Source organism: Hemiscyllium ocellatum (genome assembly GCF_020745735.1).
Source record: "Hemiscyllium ocellatum isolate sHemOce1 chromosome 40 unlocalized genomic scaffold, sHemOce1.pat.X.cur. SUPER_40_unloc_8, whole genome shotgun sequence".
Taxonomy (NCBI): Eukaryota; Metazoa; Chordata; class Chondrichthyes; order Orectolobiformes; family Hemiscylliidae; genus Hemiscyllium; species Hemiscyllium ocellatum.
The window spans coordinates 276,249-302,239 of NW_026867536.1; the positions used below are offsets into that span (position 1 = coordinate 276,249).

General features: G+C 51.4%; 1 protein-coding gene across 1 annotated transcript; it reads right to left on the reverse strand.

The window, feature by feature from the left end:
• Positions 1–29: 29 nt before the first annotated feature.
• Positions 30–17,071, reverse strand: LOC132808853 (SLAM family member 9-like). Its single transcript, XM_060822289.1, has 7 exons — positions 17,039–17,071; positions 5,259–5,330; positions 3,475–3,804; positions 2,352–2,648; positions 1,659–1,790; positions 1,424–1,491; positions 30–560 (listed from the first exon to the last, which is right to left on the reverse strand). Exons 2-7 carry the CDS (start codon positions 5,326–5,328, stop codon positions 480–482), a joined length of 978 nt encoding a protein of 325 aa, XP_060678272.1. The 5' UTR covers positions 5,329–5,330; positions 17,039–17,071; the 3' UTR covers positions 30–479.
• Between the last annotated feature and the right edge of the window lie 8,920 nt (positions 17,072–25,991).

The window sequence follows — 25,991 nt, forward strand, 5'->3', positions numbered from 1 at the left end:
CCACGCAACGCCTGGTTATAGTCCAACAGGTTTAATTGGAAGCACTAGCTTTCGGAGCGACGCTCCTTCACCAGGGGGTTGTCAGAAAGGATCACAGGACACAGAATTTATACCCAAATATCAAACGGATGCGATATGTTGAGCCAGCTAAGCTAGCTGTTAACCAGTGAGAATGGGATCCAGGTTGGGATTGACAGCTGAATTCGATCCCACCCTCGCGGGGGGACTGACTGTGTGGAGTTTGCACGTTCTCCCCGTGTCTGCGTGGGTTTCCTCCGGGTGCTCCGGTTTCCTCCCACAGTCCAAGGATGTGCAGGTCAGGGTGGGTTGGCCACGGGAAGTGCAGGGTTACGGGGCTGCGCTGGGTCTGGGTTGGCATGGACATGATGGAGCGGATGGCCAGTTTCCACACTGTAGGGACTCGAAACAGAGAGAAAGCAATCTGATCCAGACACACAGAGGGGGCTTTGGAACACCAGTCACACGGACGGATGTCCAATGATCACGGAGTAAACGGTGTTCGACTGTGAATTTGTCGGGAGGGTTACACCTTGCTGAGTCTGAAAACAAAAAGAACTCAATAAACACTGTGACTAGAGGAAATAGGAGGACAGAAGGAAGAGAAATGGGATCAAAGGAGAGAGGTCAGGGAAGAGGGACAGAGAGAGACAGGCAAAGAGTGAGTGAGACATGAGAGGGAGAGAGAGGGGGAGAGAGACAGAGAGAGAGAGAGGGAGAGAGAGAGAGGGAGAGAGAGAGGGGGAGAGAGAGAGAGGGGGAGAGAGAGGGAGAGAGAGAGACAGAGAGAGAGAGAGAGAGGGAGACAGAGCAGGGGGAGAGAGACAGCCAGAGAGAGAAGGGGGAGAGAGAGGGGGAGAGAGAGACAGACAGACAGACGGAGAGAGAGGGAGAGAGAGCAGGGGGAGAGAGAGTGAGGGAGAGAGAGAGAGAGGGAGAGAGAGAACGGGAGCAAGAGAGAGAGAGAGAGCACAAGAAAGAGAGAACGAGGGAGAGACAGAGAGGGAGAGAAAGCGAGGGAGAGAGAGAGAGGGAGCAAGAGAGAGAGGGAGAGAGAGAGACAAAAAGTGAGTGAGACATGAGAGAGAGAGAGAACAAGAGAGAGGGAGGGAGAGAAAGCGAGGGAGAGAGAGAGAGAGAGAGGGATAGAGAAAGGGAAACAGAGAGAGCAAGAGAGAGAGAGTGAGTGAAAGAGATAAAAGGAGAGAGAGAGAGGCAAAGACAAAAACTGGGAACGTGTTACTGCAAAGAGAGAGGGATAAATTGAGGGAAATGGACAGAGAGGGAGAGATTGAGGGAGGGATGGAGGGAGAGTGGGGGAAATGAGAGGGTAATACCCTCGAGGAGAATGGAGCTGTGAGTCTGACGGGGGGGAAGGAGATGCAGAGATTGAGTGGGTTTTTACCTGAGGCCGTGGGATTCTGGGACTAACGGCAGCATAAACGGTCATTGACTGACTCTGAAGCTCAGCATCTAGAGGGTAAACAGACACAAACCAATCAGGTCTCACTCCACTCAATCTCTGACTGAGCAGGTAACGGTCAACTCCAGCAGCACACGTTCCTCTGGATCTCACAGCGACGTGTCACAGCCAGAGCTGTGTGTTTGAAATCAGATACCAGACCGTGAATGTGACTCACCCTGGTCTGGGGTCTTGAGCCTTTGAAGGGAGATCATTCCACAGAAGATGCTGAGCAAAACCAGGAGACAGCCTCCAGCGACAGATCCCAGAATAGTAACCAACTTTCCCCCCTTAATCATCAGCTCAGCATCTGACAGGGAAAGGGACAGCACACGGTTAGATACAGAGGAAATCTCCCTCTACACTGTCCCCCATCAAACACTCCCAGGGACAGGGACAGCACGGGGTTAGATACAGAGTAAAGCTCTCTCTACATTGTCCCCCCATCAAACACTCCCAGGGACAGGGACAGCACAGAGTTAGATACAGAGGAAATCTCCCTCTACACTGTCCCCATCAAACACTCCCAGGACAGGGACAGCACGGGGTTAGATACAGAGTAAAGCTCCCTCTACACTGTCCCCCCCATCAAACACTCCCAGGACAGGGACAGTACGGGTTAGATACAGAGTAAAGCTCCCTCTACACTGTCCCCCCCATCAAACACTCCCAGGACAGGGACAGGACGGGTTAGATACAGAGTAAAGCTCCCTCTACACTGTCCCCCCATCAAACACTCCCAGGACAGGGACAGCACGGGGTTAGAGACAGAGTAAAGCTCCCTCTACACTGTCCCCATCAAACACTCCCAGGACAGGGACAGCACGGGGTTAGATACAGAGTAAAGCTCCCTCTACATCACCAATCTCACCTTCAGAGGGGTCCATCAGCTCTGGGCTCTGACAGCTGTTGTGCAGTTGGATGGTCACGTTGTGGACACTGACTGGGTTATGAACAACACACGTGTACTTCAGGGTCATGTTCTCTGAGAGATTCACATCTAGTCTCTCACCGTGGTGGAACACAGGCTGCCTGCCCACCGCCGCCTCCTGCTGGTGCCAGGTGAAGTTTACGTGGCTGCCTTTCTGCACTACACAGGTCAGCGTCACGGCGCAGCTCCCATTGATGGAGACGTTGGTGGTGGTGATGAACGGCTGGGAAATGGCCTCTAGATGTGGACGGTGACCAGAGAGAAGGTTGGGGAGATCACACAGCATTAAACACGGGCTTGGTGTTCACTCCGACTCAGCCCCACGCACCGACACAATCTGCAACCCAACTCAATCTGTGCTCCAACTCCCCCTACACTTTCACTTCACTCCCTCAGTACTGACCCTCCGACAGTGTGGCACTCCCTCAGCACTGACCCTCCGACAGTGCGGCACTCCCTCAGCACTGACCCTCCGACAGTGCGGCGCTCCCTCAGCACTGACCCTCCGACAGTGCGGCGCTCCCTCAGCACTGACCCTCCGACAGTGCGGCACTCCCTCAGTACTGACCCTCCGACAGTGCGGCCCTCCCTCAGCACTGACCCTCCGACAGTGCGGCACTCCCTCAGCACTGACCCTCCGACAGTGCGGCACTCCCTCAGCACTGACCCTCCGACAGTGCGGCGGTCCCTCAGTACTGACCCTCCGACAGTGCGGCTCTCCCTCAGTACCGACCCTCCGACAGTGCGGCACTCCCTCAGCACTGACCCTCTGACAGTGTGGCTCTCCCTCAGTACTGACACTGCGGCAGTGCGGCGCTCCCTCAGCACTGACCCTCCGACAGTGCGGCACTCCCTCAGTACTGACCCTCCGACAGTGCGGCTCTCCCTCAGTACTGACCCTCCGACAGTGCGGCACTCCCTCAGCACTGACCCTCCGACAGTGCGGCGGTCCCTCAGTACTGACCCTCCGACAGTGCGGCACTCCCTCAGTCTGGTGTTGAGTTGGAATCTGTTACACTCGGTGTGAAGTGAATCCCGGTAATATCTGCCGATCTCTCCTTACCATACACTCGGAGTCTGAATCCCTCCTGATGCAGGATTTTCCACTCCGTTTGGAATCGAACTTGATACATTCCCTCGTCTGATTGCTGGACCGTTCTTAATTCCACGGTGAAATTCCCGGGATGTAGTAGAACTCTCCCTCGGAAGTTTGCGAAGCAGTGTTCCCCGGTCTTCCCGTTGCAGATAATCCGGTCCCCTTTCCTTATTTCCCATGTCACGTTGGGCGGTAACGTCTCTGCTGGCGTTGAGGTGAACATCACCCTCTGCCCCAGTGTGCCCACCAGCGGGCTCTCAGGGAGACGGCCCCCTTCACACTCTCTCAGGCCTGCAACTTTTATCACAGGCAACAGTCAGACTGGGGAGGGTCAGGGTGACCCGAGACCTGTCCAATGGCAGAGCGAGAGAGAGACGCAGAGAGAGAGAGAGTGGGAGAGTGGGAGAGAGAGGACATGAATGAGAGAGGGTCAGGAAGAAAGAGAGAGAGAGAGAGGGAGAGACACCGTGAGAGGGAGAAAGAGAGAGAGAGAGAGAGAGATAGATGGAGACAGAGAGAGGGAGGTGTATGAGAGAGAGAGAGAGAGAGAGAGGGTGGGTGGAGAGGGAGAGAGGAAAACAGAGAGAGAGAGAGACACTGTGAGAAGGAGAAAGAGAGAGAGAGAGAGAGAGATAGATGGAGACAGAGAGAGAGAGGTGTATGAGAGAGAGAGAGAGAGAGAGGGTGGGTGGAGAGGGAGAGAGGAAAACAGAGAGAGAGAGACATTGTGAGAGGGAGAAAGAGAGAGAGAGAGAGATAGATGGAGACAGAGAGAGAGAGGTGTATGAGAGAGAGAGAGAGGGTGGGTGGAGAGGGAGAGAGGAAAACAGAGAGAGAGAGAGAGACACTGTGAGAGGGAGAAAGAGAGAGAGAGAGATGGAGACAGAGAGAGAAGGGTATGGGGGGGGAGAGGGAGAGAGGAAAACAGAGAGAGAGAGAGAGGGCGAGAGAGAGAGAACATGAATGAAAGAAGGATAGATAGAAAGAGAGAGAGAGAGACAGAGAGAGAGAGAGAGAGAGAGACACCATGAGAGTGAGAGAGGGAGAGATCGAGACAGAGAGAGAGGGATGGACAGAGAGATAGAGAGAGAGAGAGACAGAGAGAGACTGCGAGTGAGGGAGATGCAGAAAGAGATAGGGAGTGAGAAAATCCAGCCCAAAGAGGAATGGGGGGATGAGTGTTAGAGGAACAGAGGGAGAGAACGAGAGAGACACAGAATCTGTGAATAAGGAATCAAGAGAGAATTACAGAGAGAGAGAGAGAGATGGACAGAGAGGGAAAGACAGGGAGACGGAGATAGGTGGATGTGTCACAATGTTGGGAGAACTGAATGGACTTAGGGTCCAGTGGAATAGGCTGGAGAGAGGGCTGAATGGCCTCCTCATGTTCCTGTATAGTACAGGAGAGGGGGCTGAATGGCCTCCTACTGTTACTGTGGGACAGGACGGAGAGGGGGCTGAATGGCCTCCTGCTGTCCCTGTACAGTACTGGAGAGGGGCTGAATGGCCTCCTGCTGTCCCTGTACAGTACAAGAGAGGGGTCTGAATGGCCTCCTGCTGTCCCTGTACAGTACAGGAGAGGGGCTGAATGGCCTCCTGCTGTCCCTGTACAGTACAAGAGAGGGGGCTGAATGGCCTCCTGCTGTCCCTGTACAGTACAGGAGAGGGGGCTGAATGGCCTCCTGCTGTCCCTGTACAGTACAAGAGAGGGGGCTGAATGGCCTTTGTTGGGATCGATTTCCTGCACTTACCCTGAATTTCGAGGTACAGGAGGAGGTAAAGCTTCCGGAAACGACTGGAACTTTCCGGCTGGAATTCCATCCCTGTGGAAAAAACACGGGAGGAACGGACAGGTCAAAGGTGACCAGGAGAGGGCTGAGAGTCTGTCACCATCCGCAACAAATCCAAACCACATCCCCCTCCCAAGATGATAATGAGACACCAGTCGCACAGGCAGATCCCAAGGCAATGTGGCTCCCGGAATGGGCCGAGGGACGAGATCAGGAAGGTTCGGAATGTCTCTGGTCGGAGAGGCACAGGCTGCCGGATCAGGGACTGAGCGTCAGCCATTCCCAGGGAACAGCACATTGGGTAAGGGCCGATTAGAACTTCCCTCCGACCTCGGGCCCAATTCAGAACGACACAGAATTCCAGCAAACTGGACCCACTGACCCTCCGACAGTGCGGCACTCCCTCAGCACTGACCCTCCGACAGTGCGGCACTCCCTCAGTACTGACCCTCCGACAGTGCGGCACTCCCTCAGCACTGACCCTCCGACAGTGCGGCACTCCCTCAGCACTGACCCTCCGACAGTGCGGCACTCCCTCAGTACTGACCCTCCGACAGTGCGGCGCTCCCTCAGTGCTGACCCTCCGACAGTGCGGCGCTCCCTCAGTGCTGACCCTCCGACAGTGCGGCACTCCCTCAGTGCTGACCCTCCGACAGTGCGGCACTCCCTCAGTGCTGACCCTCCGACAGTGCGGCACTCCCTCAGTGCTGACCCTCCGACAGTGCGACACTCCCTCAGTACTGACCCTCCGACAGTGCAGCTCTCCCTCAGTACTGACCCTCCGACAGTGTGGCACTCACTCAGCACTGACCCTCCGACAGTACGGCACTCCCTCAGTACTGACCCTCCGACAGTGCGGCACTCCCTCAGTACTGACCCACTGACAGTGCGGCACTCCCTCAGTACTGACCCTCTGACAGTGCGGCACTCCCTCAGTACTGACCCTCCGACAGTGTGGCACTACCTCACTGCTGACCCTCCGACAGTGCGGCACTCACTCAGCACTGACCCTCCGACAGTACGGCACTCCCTCAGTACTGACCCTCCGACAGTGCGGCACTCCCTCAGTACTGACCCACTGACAGTGCGGCACTCCCTCAGTACTGACCCTCTGACAGTGCGGCACTCCCTCAGTACTGACCCTCCGACAGTGCGGCACTCCCTCAGTACTGACCCTCCGACAGTGCGGCACTCCCTCAGTACTGACCCTCTGACAGTACGGCACTCCCTCAGTACTGACCCTCCGACAGTGCGGCACTCCCTCAGTACTGACCCTCTGACAGTGCGGCACTCCCTCAGTACTGACCCTCCGACAGTGCGGCACTCCCTCAGCGCTGACCCTCCGACAGTACGGCACTTCCTCAGCGCTGACCCTCCGACAGTGCGGCACTCCCTCAGTACTGACCCTCCGACAGTGCGACACTCCCTCAGTACTGACCCCCCGACAGTGCGACACTCCCTCAGTACTGACCCCCCGACAGTGCGGCTATCCTTCAGTACTGACCCTCCGACAGTGCAGCTCTCCCTCAGTACTGACCCTCTGACAGTGGGGCACTCCCTCAGTACTGACCCTCCGACAGGGCGGCACTCCCTCAGCACTGACCCTCTGATACTGCGGCACTCCCTCAGTACTGACCCTCTGACAGTGCGGCACTCCCTCAGTCCTGACCCTCCGACAGTGCGGCACTCCCTCAGCACTGACCCTCCGACAGTGCGGCACTCCCTCAGCGCTGACCCTCCGACAGTGCGGCACTCCCTCAGCGCTGACCCTCCGACAGTGCGGCACTCCCTCAGCGCTGACCCTCCGACAGTGCGGCACTCCCTCAGTACTGACCCTCTGACAGTACGGCACTCCCTCAGTACTGACCCTCCGACAGTGCGGCACTCCCTCAGTACTGACCCTCTGACAGTGCGGCACTCCCTCAGTACTGACCCTCCGACAGTGCGGCACTCCCTCAGCGCTGACCCTCCGACAGTGCGGCACTTCCTCAGCGCTGACCCTCCGACAGTGCGGCACTCCCTCAGTACTGACCCTCCGACAGTGCGACACTCCCTCAGTACTGACCCCCCGACAGTGCGGCTATCCTTCAGTACTGACCCTCCGACAGTGCAGCTCTCCCTCAGTACTGACCCTCTGACAGTGGGGCACTCCCTCAGTACTGACCCTCCGACAGGGCGGCACTCCCTCAGCACTGACCCTCTGATACTGCGGCACTCCCTCAGTACTGACCCTCTGACAGTGGGGCACTCCCTCAGTCCTGACCCTCCGACAGTGCGGCACTCCCTCAGTCCTGACCCTCCGACAGTGCGGCACTCCCTCAGTACTGACCCTCCGACAGTGCGGCACTCCCTCAGCGCTGACCCTCCGACAGTGCGGCACTCCCTCAGCGCTGACCCTCCGACAGTGCGGCACTCCCTCAGCGCTGACCCTCTGACAGTGCGGCACTCCCTCAGCACTGACCCACCGACAGTGCGGCACTTCCTCAGCGCTGACCCTCCGACAGTGCGGCGCTCCCTCAGTGCTGACCCTCCGACAGTGCGGCGCTCCCTCAGTACTGACCCTCCGACAGTGCAACACTCCCTCAGTACTGACCCCCCGACAGTGCGGCTATCCTTCAGTACTGACCCTCCGACAGTGCAGCTCTCCCTCAGTACTGACCCTCCGACAGTGTGGCACTACCTCACTGCTGACCCTCCGACAGTGCGGCACTCCCTCAGCACTGACCCTCCGACAGTACGGCACTCCCTCAGTACTGGCCCTCCGACAGTGCGGCACTCCCTCAGTACTGACCCACTGACAGTGCGGCACTCCCTCTGTACTGACCCTCCGACAGTGCGGCACTCCCTCAGTACTGACCCTCCGACAGTGCGGCACTCCCTCAGTACTGACCCTCCGACAGTGCGGCACTCCCTCAGTACTGACCCTCCGACAGTGCGGCGCTCCCTCAGCACTGACCCTCCGACAGTGCGGCACTTCCTCAGCGCTGACCCTCCGACAGTGCGGCACTCCCTCAGTACTGACCCTCTGACAGTGCGACACTCCCTCAGCACTGACCCTCTGACAGTGCGGCACTCCCTCAGCACTGACCATCCGACAGTGCGGCACTTCCTCAGCGCTGACCCTCCGACAGTGCGGCTATCCTTCAGTACTGACCCTCTGACAGTGCGGCGCTCCCTCAGTACTGACCCTCCGACAGTGCGGCACTTCCTCAGCGCTGACCCTCCGACAGTGCGGCTATCCTTCAGTACTGACCCTCCGACAGTGCGGCACTCCCTCAGTACTGACCCTCCGATAGATGACATCAAAATGGGAGGTGTGGTGGACAGCGAAGAGGGTTACCTCAGATTACAACAGGATCTGGACCAGATGGGCCAATGGGCTGAGAAGTGGCAGATGGAGTTTAATTCAGATAAATGCGAGGTGCTGCATTTTGGGAAAGCAAATCTTAGCAGGACTTATACACTTAATGGTAAGGTCCTAGGGAGTGTTGCTGAACAAAGAGACCTTGGAGTGCAGGTTCATAGCTCCTTGAAAGTGGAGTCGCAGGTAGATAGGATAGTGAAGGCAGCGTTTGGTATGCTTTCCTTTATTGGTCAGTGTATTGAGTACAGGAGTTGGGAGGGTCATGTTGCGGCTGTACAGGACATTGGTTAGGCCACTGTTGGAATACTGCGTGCAATTCTGGTCTCCTTCCTATCGGAAAGATGTTGTGAAACTTGAAAGGGTTCAGAAAAGATTTACAAGGATGTTGCCAGGGTTGGAGGGTCTGAGCTACAGGGAGAGGCTGAACAGGCTGGGGCTGTTTTCCCTGGAGTGTCGGAGGCTGAGGGGTGACCTTATAGAGGTTTATCAAATCATGAGGGGCATGGATAGGGTAAATAGACAAAGTCTTTTCCCCTGGGGTGGGGGAGTCCAGAACTAGAGGGGCATAGGTTTAGGGTGAGAGGGGTAAGATATAAAAGAGACCTAAGAGGCAACTTTTTCCCCCAGAGGGTGGTACGTGTATGGAATGAGCTGCCAGAGGAAGTGGTGGAGGCTGGTACAATGACAGCATTTAAGAGGCATCTGGATGGGTATATGAATAGGAAGGGTTTGGGGGGATATGGGCCGGGTGCTGGCAGGTGGGACTAGATTGGGTTGGGATATCTGGTCAGCATGGACGGGTTGGGCCGAAGGGTCTGTTTCCGTGCTGTACATCTCTGTGACTCTCTGACCTCAAAACTGTGTGTGATGGAAGCTCTGTGAATATAGCAACCCCTCCCCACTGTCTGGCGAATTAAATCCAGTAACATTTGCAACAGTCACAACATAGCTGCTTCCCCAAGGGCGACAGTTTCCACAAATTGTTTTATGGCCAATTGATACGAAACACTACCGATTCATTGAGATGAGTGACAAAGCATTCTTACACACATACTCCACACACACCAGAGTCTGTGCAAATAATGGGAGATACACAATGAGAGAGAGAGCTGACCAGAAACAGAGAGAGAGAGAGAGAGAGAGAGAGAGAGAGAGATGATGATATAAGTGAAGAAAACATATGTGGGGTGGGAACTGATTGACATGGTGGCTCACTGGTTGGCATGGCTGCCTCACAACACCAGGGACCCGGGTTCGATTCCAGCCTCGGGGGGGAAGACTGTCTGTGTGGAGTTTGCTCATTCCCCCCCTGTCTGCGTGGGTTTCCTCCCACAATCCAAAGATGTGTAGGTTAGGGTGGATTGGCCATGCTAAATTACCCATAGTGCTCAGGGATGTGTAGGTTAGGGTGGATTGGCCATGCTATATTACCCATAGTGCTCAGGGATGTGTAGGTTAGGGTGGATTGGCCATGCTATATTACCCATAGTGCTCAGGGATGTGTAGGTTAGGGTGGATTGGCCATGCTAAATTACCCATAGTGTTCAGGGATGTGTAGGTTAGGGTGGATTGGCCATGCTAAATTACCCATAGTGCTCAGGGATGTGTAGGTTAGGGTGGATTGGCCATGCTATATTACCCATAGTGCTCAGGGATGTGTAGGTTAGGGTGGATTGGCCATGCTATATTACCCATAGTGCTCAGGGATGTGCAGGTTAGGGTGGATTGGCCATGCTAAATTACCCCATAGTGCTCAGGGATGTGCAGGTTAGGGTGGATTGGCCATGCTAAATTACCCCATAGTGTTCAGGGATGTGCAGGTTAGGGTGGATTGGCCATACTAAATTACCCCATAGTGTTCAGGGATGTGCAGGTTAGGGTGGATTGGCCATGCTAAATTATCAGCTGGAGTCACACAGCATCCTGACCTGGGAATGCGCAACGGACTTTCTCAAAAACACATCCAGGACAAAGACACTTCCCAGAATCGAACATCTTCACCATCATTGTCAATGACACAGAAACTCAATCTGTATTTATTCATGATGAGGAGAGACCGAGAGAGACTGAGAGGGAGAGAACGTGGGACAGAGATGGACAGAATGGGACAGAGATAGAAATAGACAGAGGCAGTGTGAGAAAGATAGAGGCAGGGGGAGAGAGAGGCACGTGAGAGAGACAGACAGAGGCAGAGAGAGAGACAGACAGACAGAATGGGGCTGGGAGAGAAGTAGACGGAGAGAGGAAGAGAAACAGTGAGAGACAGAGAGGGAGACAGAGAGAGAGAGAGAGACAGAGACAGAGAGAGAGACAGACAGAGAGAGACAGACAGAGAGACAGAGACAGAGAGAGAGAGAGAGACACAGAGACAGAGAGAGAGAGAGAGACAGACAGAGAGAGAGAGAGAGAGAGAAAGGCAGAGAGAGAGAGAGAGAGAGAGACAGACAGAGATATTTGTACAACACTGGCTAACATCCAAGCCACGACGCTAAATTTGTTTTATTTATTCACAGGATGTGGACATTAGGCCAGTGTTTAACAATTAGGAGTCTACCACATTGCTGTAGTTACACGTAGGACAGACATGAGCTGATCAGTTCGACTCCTGACAATCAACACCAGTTTTGTGGTTTCCAATCTGATTCTTAATTCTAGGTTTTTACTGAGTGCAGATGCTGCAGACACATTGACAAAACATATAGAGATGTCTCTGCAGAGGTGATGGTCTTTATATAAAGCAGAAAGAGAAAAAAATAAATACTTGTTGGTCAAGGCTCTGAAAAATGAAGAATAAATTGCACTGATGTCTCGTATCTACTGGATTTTCTGTCGATGAAGTCGAAATGCTAATAGCCATCAAATGGTGGCCCAGTTGATTGTGCTAACGTTACATCTTTGACAAATAAGTCTAGTTAGACGTTAAATTAATAATCATGTGTTTATGAATGAAATCCAGTTGATGAATCAGAAAAATAGATTAACTTTGAGAGCCGACCAGCTTAAAATTCAACTTTCCAGAACATGATCACAGTTCTGTTTTTAACGTATCCCTAGGTAGACAGAAATATAGGTATCTGCAAATTCCCATCAGGTTCCCCTGCCCCCTAAGACTGCAAAGGTGTGCGAGGCATCTGGGAGAAAGTGAGGATTGCAGATACTGGAGACCAGAGTTGAAAATTGTGTTGCTGGAAATTATTAATTTAGCATAAAACAAGGCTTACATGGCAAAGATGTAAAATTAACACAATTTAAAAACGGTAAGTAGACATTAGGGTGGCACAGTGGTTAGCACCGCTGCCTCACGGCGCCAGGGTCCTAAGTTCAATCCCAGCCTCAGGGCGACTGTCTGTGTGGGGTTTGCACATTCTCCCCATGTCTGTGTGGGTTTGCTCTGGGTGCTCCGGTTTCCTCCCACAGTCCAGGTTAGGGTGGATTGGCCATGTTAAATTACCCCAGAGTGCTCAGGGATGTGTAGGTTAGGGTGGATTGGCCATGCTAAATTACCCCATAGTGTTCAGGGATGTGTAGGTTAGGGTGGATTGGCCATGCTAAATTACCCCATAGTGCTCAGGGATGTGTAGGTTAGGGTGGATTGGCCATGCTAAATTACCCATAGTGTTCAGGGATGTGTAGATTAGGATGGATTGGCCATGCTAAATTACCCCATAGTGCTCAGGGATGTGTAGGTTAGGGTGGATTGGCCTTGATAAATTACCCATAGTGTTCAGTGATGTGCAGGTTAGGGTGGATTGGCCATGCTAAATTACCCCATAGTGTTCAGTGATGTGCAGGTTAGGATGGATTGGCCATGCTAAATTACCCCATAGTGCTCAGGGATGTGTAGGTTAGGGTGGATTGGCCATGCTAAATTACCCCGTAGTGTTCAGGGATGTATAGGTTAGGGTGGATTGGCCATGCTAAATTACCCCATAGTGTTCAGGGATGTGTAGGTTAGGGTGGATTGGCCATGCTAAATTACCCCATAGTGCTCAGGGATGTGTAGGTTAGGGTGGATTGGCCATGCTAAATTACCCATAGTGTTCAGGGATGTGTAGATTAGGATGGATTGGCCATGCTAAATTACCCCATAGTGCTCAGGGATGTGTAGGTTAGGGTGGATTGGCCTTGATAAATTACCCATAGTGTTCAGTGATGTGCAGGTTAGGGTGGATTGGCCATGCTAAATTACCCCATAGTGTTCAGTGATGTGCAGGTTAGGATGGATTGGCCATGCTAAATTACCCCATAGTGCTCAGGGATGTGTAGGTTAGGGTGGATTGGCCATGCTAAATTACCCCATAGTGCTCAGAGATGTGCAGGTTAGGGTGGATTGGCCATGCTAAATTACCCATAGTGCTCAGGGATGTGCAGGTTAGGGTGGATTGGCCATGCTAAATTACCCCATAGTGCTCAGGGATGTGTAGGTTAGGGTGGGATTGGCCATGCTAAATTACCCATAGTGCTCAGGGATGTGCAGGTTAGGGTGGATTGGCCATGCTAAATTACCCCATAGTGTTCAGGGATGTGTAGGTTAGGGTGGAGTGGCCATGCTAAATTACCCCATAGTGTTCAGGGATGTGTGGGTTAGGGTGGATTGGCCATGCTAAATTACCCCATAGTGTTCAGGGATGTGTAGGTTAGGGTGGATTGGCCATGCTAAATTACCCATTGTGCTCAGGGATGTGTAGGTTAGGGTGGATTGGCCATGCTAAATTACCCATAGTGCTCAGGGATGTGCAGGCTAGGGTGGATTGGCCATGCTAAATTACCCATAGTGCTCAGGGATGTGCAGGCTAGGGTGGATTGGCCATGCTAAATTACCCACAGTGCTCAGGGATGTGCAGGTTAGGGTACTTTAGCATGGCCAATCCAACCCTTAGTTTTCAGGGATGTAGAGGGATCCCCACACTTTAGGGATTGTATGAAAAAAAAATGCCCCCTAAAGACACAAACCAACACAACTCATTCACAACATGAAATAACGAAAAGGTTGGTGTCTCTTTCACATGGAGTAAAGCACATTTGACCAATAGCGATTAGCGCTTTCATTAGGAGTTAGAGTCACAGAGATGTACAGCACGGAAACAGACCCTTCGGCCCAACCCGTCCATGCTGACCCAGATATCCCAACCCAATCTAGTCCCACCTGCCAGCACCCGGCCCATATCCCCCCAAACCCTTCCTATTCATAAACCCATCCAGATGCCTCTTAATTGCTGTAATTGTACCAGACCCCACACTTCCTCTGGCAGCTCATTCCATACACGTACCACCCTCTGGGGGAAAAAGTTGCCCCTTAGGTCCCTTTTATATCTTTCCCCTCTCACCCTAAACCTATGCCCCTCTAGTTCTGGACTCCCCCACCCCAGGGGAAAAGACTTTGTCTATTTACCCTATCCATGCCCCTCATGATTTGATAAACCTCTATAAGGTCACCCCTCAGCCTCCGACGCTCCAGGGAAAACAGCCCCAGCCTGTTCAGCCTCTCCCTGTAGCTCAGACCCTCCAACCCCGGCAACATCCTTGTAAATCTTTTCTGAACCCTTTCAAGTTTCACAACATCTTTCCGATAGGAAGGAGACCAGAATTGCACACAATATTCCAACAGTGGCCTAACCAATGTCCTGTACAGCCGCAACATGACCTCCCAACTCCTGTACTCAATACTCTGACCAATAAAGGAAAGCACACCAAACGCCTTCTTCACTATCCTATCTACCTGCGACTCCACTTTCAAGGAGCTATGAACCTGCACTCCAAGGTCTCTTTGTTCAACAACACTCCCTAGGACCTTACCATTAAGTGTATAAGTCCTGCTAAGATTTGCTTTCCCAAAATGCAGCACCTCACATTTATCTGAATTAAACTCCATCTGCCACTTCTCAGCCCATTGGCCCATCTGGTCAAGATCCTGTTGTAATCTGAGGTAACCCTCTTCGCTGTCCACTATGCCTCCAATTTTGGTGTCATCTGCAAACTTACTAACTGTCCCTCTTATGCTCGCTACCAAATCATTTATGTAAATGACAAAAAGTAGAGGGCCCAGCACCGATCCTTGTGGCACTCCACTGGTCACAGGCCTCCAGTCTGAAAAACAACCCTCCACCACCACCCTCTGTCTTCTACCTTTGAGCCAGTTCTGTATCCAAATGGCTAGTTCTCCCTGTATTCCATGAGATCTAACCTTGCTCACCAGTCTCCCGTGGGGAACCCTGTCGAATGCCTTACTGAAGTCCATATAGATCACATCTACCACTTTGCCCTCATCAATCCTCTTTGTTACTTCCTCAAAAAACTCAATCAAGTTTTACATAGAAAATACATAAACAAAGAGAGAGGGAAATATTCAGAGATGCAGACACATTAAATATAGAGTGGAGACTAAGACAGAGTGAGGGAAAGACAGAAATGTGCAGAGACAGACACACACACACACACACACACACACACAAGGATACAGAGAGATTGAGAGAGAAAGATGGAGAGGGAAGAGAGAAAGACAGAAACAGAGAGAGACAGAAAGGGGGACAGATTGAGAGAGAAACAGGGAGGAGAGAGAGAAACAGAGAGAAAGGGAGAGAGAGAAAGAAAGAGAGAGAGAAAAGGGGAGAGAGAAAAACAAAGAGTAAGAAAGAGACAGAGGAGACTGAAAGAGAGAGAGAGCAACTGAGAGAGAAACAGAGAAATGCAGAGACATTGAGAGAGAGATTGAGAGAGACACAGAGAGAGAGAACAGACAGAAAAGAGAGAGAGAGAGAGAGACATGATGTGGAGACGGAAGCGTTGGACTAGGGTGGACGAAGTTAAAAAAAAATCACACAACACCAGGTTAGAGTCCAACAGGTTTATTTAGAAATATGTTCCAAAAGCTTACACTTCTAAATAAATCTGTTGGGACAATAACCTGGTGTTGTGAGATTTTTAACTTAGAGACGGGGGGGGGGTGGGAGAGAGACGGGGGGGGGGAGGGAGAGAGAGAGACGGGGGGGGGGGGGGAGAGAGAGAGAGACGGGGGGGAGAGAGAGAGAGAGAGAGACGGGGGGGGGAGAGAGAGAGAGACGGGGGGGGGAGAGAGAGAGAGAGAGACGGGGGGGGGAGAGAGAGAGAGAGAGAGACGGGGGGGGGGAGAGAGAGAGAGACGGGGGGGAGAGAGAGAGAGAGACGGGGGGGGGAGAGAGAGAGAGAGAGACGGGGGGGAGAGAGAGAGAGAGAGAGAGACGGGGGGGGGAGAGAGAGAGAGAGAGACGGGGGGGGAGAGAGAGAGAGAGAGAGACGGGGGGGGAGAGAGAGAGAGAGAGAGACGGGGGGGAGAGAGAGAGAGAGAGAGACGGGGGGGAGAGAGAGAGAGAGAGAGACGGGGGGGAGAGAGAGAGAGAGAGAGAGAGAGCGGGGGGGGAGAGAGAGAGAGAGAGAGACGGGGGGGAGAGAGAGAGAGAGAGAGACGGGGGGGAGAGAGAGAGAGAGAGACGGGGGGGAGAGAGAGAGAGAGAGAGAGACGGGGGGGAGAGAGAGAGAGAGAGAGAGACGGGGGGGAGAGAGAGAGAGAGAGACGGGGGGGAGAGAGAGAGAGAGAGAGACGGGGGGGAGAGAGAGAGAGAGAGACGGGGGGGAGAGAGAGAGAGAGACGGGGGGGAGAGAGAGAGAGAGACGGGGGGGAGAGAGAGAGAGAGACGGGGGGGGAGAGAGAGAGAGAGAGAGACGGGGGGGAGAGAGAGAGAGAGAGAGACGGGGGGGGAGAGAGAGACGGGGGGAGAGAGAGAGAGAGACGGGGGGGAGAGAGAGAGAGAGAGAGACGGGGGGGGAGAGAGAGACGGGGGGGGAGAGAGAGAGAGACGGGGGGGAGAGAGACCGGGGGGGAGAGAGACCGGGGGGGAGAGAGACCGGGGGGGAGAGAGACGGGGGGGGGGGAGAGAGACGGGGGGGGGAGAGAGACGGGGGGGGGAGAGAGACGGGGGGGGGAGAGACGGGGGGAGAGAGAGACAGAGACGGGGGGAGAGAGACAGGGGGGGAGAGAGACAGAGATGGGGAGAGATGGCAGGCAGAAGGGGGAGAGAGAAAGAACGAGAGGTAGAGGGACACGCAAACAGAAAGGGGGGGGGAGGAAAAGGGGCAGAGAGATAGATAGGAAAACAGAGACAGAGAGAGAGAGACAGAGGGAGAGAGACAGAGCAAGATAGGGAGTGAGACAGACAGCGAGACAGAGACAGTGCGACAGAAAGGGAGACAGACAGCAAGACTGAGAGCGAGACTGAGAGACCGACAGAGAGACCGAGAGAGAGACCGAGAGAGAGAGCAAGAGCGAGGGAGAGAGAAACAGAGAGAGAGAGAGAGGAAAGAGAGAGACAGAGATAAAAGAGAGAGAGGGTGAACAGTTTACCTCTCCAGCACACACTTCTACTCACGTTGAGAACTGCAGGACTCGTCTCACTCTCGGTCTCTCAGTGTCTACTGAGTGAGCAGCCTCTGCGATGGTGTGAACCAAGCGTGAGAAGTGTTTCCTGGAACCAGCCCAAGTCAGCGCAGAAAGGGCAGGCTGCACAGACCGAGAGGTGAAAGCGAGCATTCAGCAGGGGACAAAGTCGCTGGCGATGAAACAAACCACCGGACACAGCAAGCAGCTGCTGATTGACTTCAAAACAGCAACACAGTCACGGTCAAATGTTGCAGCTTTCAGCTGGGGGACTCACAACACAATACAACAGAGTTCCAACAGTCTGCAAACAGGCTCTTCAGGGCAACAAGTACACATCGACACTCCGCAGGGTAACCTGTCCAGATCCATTCGTCAACCCAATTACTCTACATTAACCCCTGAGTATTGCACCCTAACCTACACATCCCTGAACACTATGGGTAATTTAGCATGGCCAATTCACCCTAACCTACAATTCCCTGAACACGATGGGGTAATTTATCATGGCCAATCCACCCTAACCTACACATCCCTGAACACTATGGGTAATTTAGCATGGCCAATTCACCCTAACCTACAATTCCCTGAACACGATGGGGTAATTTATCATGGCCAATCCACCCTAACCTACACATCCCTGCACATTCTGGGGTAATTTAGCATGGCCAATCCACCCTAACCTACACATCCCTGAACACTATGGGTAATTTAGCATGGCCAATCCACCCTAACCTACATATCCCTGAACACTATGGGGTAATTTAGCATGGCCAATCCACCCTAACCTACACATCCCTGAACACTATGGGTAATTTAGCATGGCCAATCCACCATAACCTGCACATCCCTGAGCACTATGGGTAATTTAGCATGGCCAATCCAACCTAACCTACACATCCCTGAGCACTATGGGGTAATTTAGCATGGCCAATCCACCCTAACCTACACATCCCTGAACACTATGAGTAATTTAGCATGGCCAATCCATCCTAACCTACACATCCCTGAGCACTGTGGGTAATTGAGCATGGCCAATCCACCCTAACCTACACATCCCTGAGCACTATGGGTAATTGACCATGGCCAATCCATCCTAACCTACACATCCCTGAGCACTATGGGTAACTTAGCACGGCCAATCCACCCTAACCTACACATCCCTGAACACTATGGGGGTAATTTAGCATGGCCAATCCACCCTAACCTACACATCGCTGAGCACTATGGGGTAATTTAGCATGGCCAATCCACCCTAACCTACACATCCCTGAACACTATGGGGTAATTTAGCATGGCCAATCGACCCTAACCTACACATCCCTGAGCACTATGGGTAATTTAGCATGGCCAATCCACCCTAACCTACACATCCCTGAACACTATGGGGTAATTTATCAAGGCCAATCCACCCTAAACTACACATCCCTGAACACTATGGGGTAATTTAGCATGGCCAATCCTCCCTAACCTGTACATCCCTGAACACTATGGGGTAATTTAGCGTGGACAATCCACCCTATCCTACACATCCCTGAACACTATGGGGTAATTTATCATGGCCAATCAACCCCAGATTACAGATCCCTGAGCACTATGGGGTAATTTAGCATGGCCAATCCACCCTAACCTACACATCCCTGAACACTATGGGTAATTTAGCATGGCCAATCCACCCGAAACTACACATCCCAGAGCACTATGGGTAATTTAGCATGGCCAACCCACCCTGACCTACACATCCCTGAACACGATAAGGTAATTTAGCATGGCCAATCCACCCGAACCTACACATTCCTGAACAATATGGGTAATTTAGCATGGCCAATCCACCCGAACCTACACATCCCTGAACAATATGGGTAATTTAGCATGGCCAATCCACCCTAACCTACACATCCCTGAACGCTATGGGGTAATTTAGCATGGCCAATCCACCCTAACCTACACATCCCTGAACACTATGGGGTAATTTAGCATGGCCAATCCACCCTAACCTACACATCCCTGAACACTATGGGTAATTTAGCATGGCCAATCCACCCTAACCTACACATCCCTGAACAATATGGGTAATTTAGCATGGCCAATCCACCCTAACCTACACATCCCTGAACACTATGGGGTAATTTAGCATGGCCAAAACACCCTAACCTACACATCCCTGAACACTATGAGGTAATTTAGCATGGCCAATCCACCCTAACCTACACATCCCTGAACACTATGGGGTAATTTAGCATGGCCAATCCACCCTAACCTGCACATCCCTGAGCACTATGGGTAATTTAGCATGGCCAATCCACCCTAACCTACACATCCCTGAGCACTCTGGGTAATTTAGCGTGGCCAATCCACCCGAACCTTCACATTCCTGAACAGTATGGCGTAATTTAGCATGGCCATTCCACCCTAACCTACACATCCCTGAACACTATGGGTAATTTAGCATGGCCAATCCACCCCAAACCTACACATCCCTGAACACTATGGGTAACTTAGCATGGCCAATCCACCCTAACCTACACATCCCTGAGCACTCTGGATAATTTAGCGTGGCCAATCCACTCTAACCTACACATCCCTGAACAGTATGGGGTAATTTAGCATGGCCAATCCACCCTAACCTGCACATCCCTGAACACTATGGGGTAATTTACCATGGCCAATCCATCCTAACCTACACATCCCTGAACACTATGGGGGTAATTTAGCATGGCCAATCCACCCTAACCTACACATCCCTGAACACTACGGAGGTAATATAGCATGTCCAATCGCCCAGAACCTACACTTCCCTGAACACAATGGAGTAAAATAGCATGGTCAATCCACCTGACCTACACATCCCTGAGCACTATGGGTAATTTAGCGTGGCCAATCCACCCTAACCTGCACATCCCTGAACACTATGGGAGTAACTTAGCATGGCCAATCCACCCTAACCTACACATCCCAGAGCACTCTGGGTAATTTAGCGTGGCCAATCCACCCTAACCTGTACATCCCTGAACACTATGGGGTTAATTTAGCATGGCCAATCCTGAATAACCTACACATCCCTGAATACTATGCATAATTTAGCACAGCCATACCACCCTCACTTGCACATCCCTGAACACCATTGGTAATTTATCATGGCCAATCCACCCTAAGCTGCACATCCCTGAACACTATGGGGTAATTTAGCATGGCCAATCCACCCTAACCTACACATCCCTGAGAACTCTGGGAAATTTAGCGTGGTCAATCCATCCTAACCTGTACATCCCTGAACGCGAGGGTATAATTTAGCATGGCCAATCCTCCCTAACCTACACATCCCTGAGCACTATGGGTAATTTAGCATGGCCAATCCACCCTAACCTGCACATCCCTGAGCACTATGGGTAATTTTGCATGGCCAATCCACCCCAAACCTACACATCCCTGAGCACTATGGGTAATTTAGCATGGCCAATCCACCCTAACCTGCACATCCCTGAACACAATGGGTAATTTAGCATGGCCAATCCACCCTAACCTACACATCCCTGAACACTATGGGTAATTTAGCATGGCCAATCCACCCTAAACTACACATCCCTGAACACTATGGGGTAATTTAGCATGGCCAATCCACCCTAACCTACACATCCCTGAACACTATGGGGTAATTTAGCATGGCCAATCCACCCCAAACCTACACATCCCTGAACACTATGGGGTAATTTAGCATGGCCAATCCACCCTAACCTGCACATCCCTGAACACTATGGGTAATTTAGCATGGCCAATCCACCCTAACCTACACGTCCCTGAACACAATGGGTAATTTAGCATGGCCAATCCATACTAACCTACACATCCCTGAACACAATGGGTAATTTAGCATGGCCAATCCACCCTAACCTACACATCCCTGAACACTATGGGTAACTTAGCATGGCCAATCCACCCTAACCTACACATCCCTGAGCACTCTGGATAATTTAGCGTGGCCAATCCACCCTAACCTACACATTCCTGAACACTATGGGTAACTTAGCATGGCCAATCCACCCTAACCTACACATCCCTGAGCACTCTGGATAATTTAGCATGGCCAATCCATACTAACCTACACGTCCCTGAACACAATGGGTAATTTAGCATGGCCAATTCACCCTAACCTACACATCCCTGAACACTATGGGTAATTTAGCATGGCCAATCCACGCCAAACCTACACATCCCTGAACAATATGGGTAACTTAGCATGGCCAATCCACCCTAACCTACACATCCCTGAGCACTCTGGATAATTTAGCATGGCCAATCCACCCTAACCTACACATCCCTGAGCACTATGGGTAATTTAGCATGGCCAATCCACCCTAACCTACACGTCCCTGAACACAATGGGTAATTTAGCATGGCCAATCCATACTAACCTACACGTCCCTGAACAGTATGGGGTAATTTAGCATGGCCAATCCACCCTAACCTACACATCCCTGAGCACTCTGGATAATTTAGCGTGGCCAATCCACTCTAACCTACACATCCCTGAACAGTATGGGGTAATTTAGCATGGCCAATCCACCCTAACCTACACATCCCTGAACACTATGGGGGTAATTTACCATGGCCAATCCACCCTAACCTACACATCCCTGAGCACTCTGGATAATTTAGCGTGGCCAATCCACTCTAACCTACACATCCCTGAACAGTATGGGGTAATTTAGCATGGCCAATCCATCCTAACCTACACATCCCTGAACACTATGGGGGTAATTTACCATGGCCAATCCACCCTAACCTACACATACCTGAGCACTATGGGTAATTTAGCATGGCCAATCCACCCTAACCTCCACGTCCTTGAACACAATGGGTAATTTAGCATGGCCAATCCACACTAACCTACACATCCCTGAACACAATGGGTAATTTAGCATGGCCAATCCACCCTAACCTGCACATCCCTGAACACTATGGGGTAATTTAGCATGGCCAATCCACCCTAACCTACACGTCCCTGAACACTATGGGGTAATTTAGCATGGCCAATCCACACTAACCTGCACATCCCTGAACACTATGGGGGTAACTTAGCATGGCCAATCCACCCTAACCTACACATCCCAGAGCACTCTGGGTAATTTAGCATGGCCAATCCACACTAACCTCCACGTCCCTGAACACTATGGGTAATTTAGCATGGCCAATCCACCCTAACCTACACGTCCCTGAACACTATGGGGTAATTTAGCATGGCCAATCCACCCTAACCTGTATATCCCTGAACACTATGGGTAATTTAGCGTGGCCAATCCATCCTAACCTGTACATCCCTGAACACTATGGGGTAATTTAGCATGGCCAATCCACCCTAACCTACACATCCCTGAACATTGTGGGTAATTTAGCACAGTCAATTCACTCTAACCTGTACATCCCTGAACACTATGGGGTTAATTTAGCATGGCCAATCCTGACTAACCTACACATCCCTGAACACTATGCATAATTTAGCACAGCCATACCACCCTCACTTGCACATCCCTGAACACTATGGGTAATTTAGCATGGCCAATCCACCCCAAACCTACACATCCCTGAGCACTATGGGTAATTTAGCATGGCCAATCCACCCTAACCTACACATCCCTGAACACTATGGGTAATTTAGCATGGCCAATCCACCCTAACCTACACATCCCTGAACAGTATGGGATAATTTAGCATGGCCAATCCACCCTAACCTACACATCCCTGAACACTATGGGGTAATTTAGCATGGCCAATCCACCCTAACCTGCACATCCCTGAACACTATGGGTAATTTAGCATGGCCAATCCACCCTAACCTACACGTCCCTGAACACAATGGGTAATTTAGCATGGCCAATCCATACTAACCTACACGTCCCTGAACACAATGGGTAATTTAGCATGGCCAATCCACCCTAAACTACACATCCCTGAACACTATGGGGTAATTTAGCATGTCCAATCCACCATAGCCTACACATCCCTAAACACTATGGAGTAAAATAGCATTGTCAATCCACCTGACCTACACCTCCCTGAGCACGATGGGTAATTTAGCATGGCCAATCCACACTAACCTGCACATCCCTGAACACTATGGTGTAATTTAGCGTGGCCAATCCACCCTAACCTACACATCCCTGAGCACTATGGGGGTAACTTAGCATGGACAATCTACCCTAACCGACACATTCCAGAGCACTCAGGGTAATTTAGCATGGCCATTCCACCCTAACCTACACATCCCAGAGCACTCTGGGTAATTTAGCGTGGCCAATCCTCCCTAACCTGTACACTAAGGGTAATTTAGCATGGCCAATCCACCCTAACCTACACATCCCTGAACACTATGGGGGTAATTTAGCGTGGCCAATCTACAGTAATCTACACATACCTGAACACAACGTGGGCAATTTAGCATGGCCAATCCACCTTAACCTGCACATCCCTGAACACTATGGGGTAATTTAGCATGGCCAATCCATCCTAACCTGCACATCCCTGAACACTATGGGGTAATTTAGCATGGCAAATCCACCCGAAACTACACATCCCTGAACCGTATGGGTCATTTAGCATGGCCAATCCATCCTAACCTGCACATCCCTGAACACTATGGGGTAATTTAGCATGGCCAATCCTCCCTAACCTACACATCCCTGAACACTACGGGTAATTTAGCATGGCCAATCCACCCTAACCTACACGTCCCTGAACACAATGGGTAATTTATCATGGCCAATCCACCCTAACCTACACATCCCTGAGCAGTCTGGATAATTTAGCGTGGCCAATCCACTCTAACCTACACATCCCTGAACAGTATGTGGTAATTTATCATGGCCAATCCACCCTAACCTGCACATCCCTGAACACTATGGGTAATTTACCATGGCCAATCCATCCTAACCTACACATCCCTGAACACTATGGGGGTAATTTAGCATGGCCAATCCATCCTAACCTACACATCCCTGAACACTACAGAGGTAATATAGCATGTCCAATCGCCCAGAACCTACACTTCCCTGAACACTATGGGGTAATTTAGCATGTCCAATCCACCATAACCTACACATCCCTAAACACTATGGAGTAAAATAGCATGGTCAATCCACCTGACCTACACCTCCCTGAGCACTATGGGGTAATTTATCATGGCCAATCCACCCTAACCTACACATCCCTGAGCACTATGGGTAATTTAGCATGGCCAATCCACCATAACCTACACATCCCTGAACACTATGGGGTAATTTAGCATGGCCAATCCACACTAACCTGCACATCCCTGAACACTATGGGTAATTTAGTGTGGCCAATCCACCCTAACCTTCACATTCCTGAACAGTATGGCGTAATTTAGCATGGCCAATCCACCCTAACCTGCACATCCCTGAACACTATGGTTAATTTATCATGGCCAATCCATCCTAACCTACACATCCCTGAGCACTATGGGGTAATTTATCATGGCCAATCCATCCTAACCTACACATCCCTGAGCACTATGGGTAATTTAGCATGGCCAATCCACCATAACCTACACATCCCTGAACACTATGGGGTAATTTAGCGTGGCCAATCCACACTAACCTGCACATCCCTGAACACTATGGGTAATTTAGTGTGGCCAATCCACCCTAACCTTCACATTCCTGAACACTATGGCGTAATTTAGCATGGCCAATCCACCCTAACCAGCACATCCCTGAAAACTATGGGTAATTTAGCATGGCCAATCCACCCCAAACCTACACATCCCTGAACACTATGGGTAACTTAGCATGGCCAATCCACCCTAAACTACACATCACTGAGCACTCTGGATAATTTAGCGTGGCCAATCCATCCTAACCTACACATCCCTGAACACTATGGGGGTAATTTAGCATGGCCAATCCACCCTAACCTACACATCCCTGAACACTATGGGGGTAATTTAGCATGGCCAATCCACCCTAACCTACACATCCCTGAGCACTATGGGTAATATAGCATGGCCAATCCACCCTAACCTACACATCCCTGAGCACTATGGGTAATTTAGCGTGGCCAATCCACCATAACCTACACATCCCTGAACACTATGGGGTAATTTAGTGTGGCCAATCCACACTAACCTGCACATCCCTGAACACTGTGGGTAATTTAGCGTGGCCAATCCACCCTAACCTACACATCCCAGAGCACTCTGGGTAATTTAGCGTGGCCAATCCACCCTAACCTGTATATCCCTGAACACTAAGGGTAATTTAGCGTGGCCAATCCACCCTAACCTGTACATCCCTGAACATTGTGGGTAATTTAGCACAGCCAATCCACCCTAACCTGTACATCCCTGAACACTATGGGGTTAATTTAGCATGGCCAATCCTGACTAACCTACACATCCCTGAACACTATGGGGTAATCTAGCATGGCCAATCCACCCTAACCTACACATCCCTGAACACTATGAGGTAATTTAGCATGGCCAATCCTCCCTAACCTGCACATCCCTGAACACTATCGGTAACTTAGCATGGCCAATCCACCCTAACCTACACATCCCTGAGCACTCTGGATAATTTAGCGTGGCCAATCCATCTTAACCTACACATCCCTGAACAGTATGGGGTAATTTAGCATGGCCAATCCTCCCTAACCTGCACATCCCTGAACACTATGGGTAATTTAGCATGGCCAATCCACCCTAACCTGCACATCCCTAACCACTATGGGGGTAACTTAGCATGGCCAATCTACCCTAATCTGCACATTCCAGAGCACTCTGGGTAATTTAGCATGGCCAATCCACCCTAACCTACACATCCCTGAACACTATGGGTAATTTAGCATGGCCAATCCACCCTAACCTACACATCCCTGAACACTATGGGGTAATTTAGCGTGGCCAATC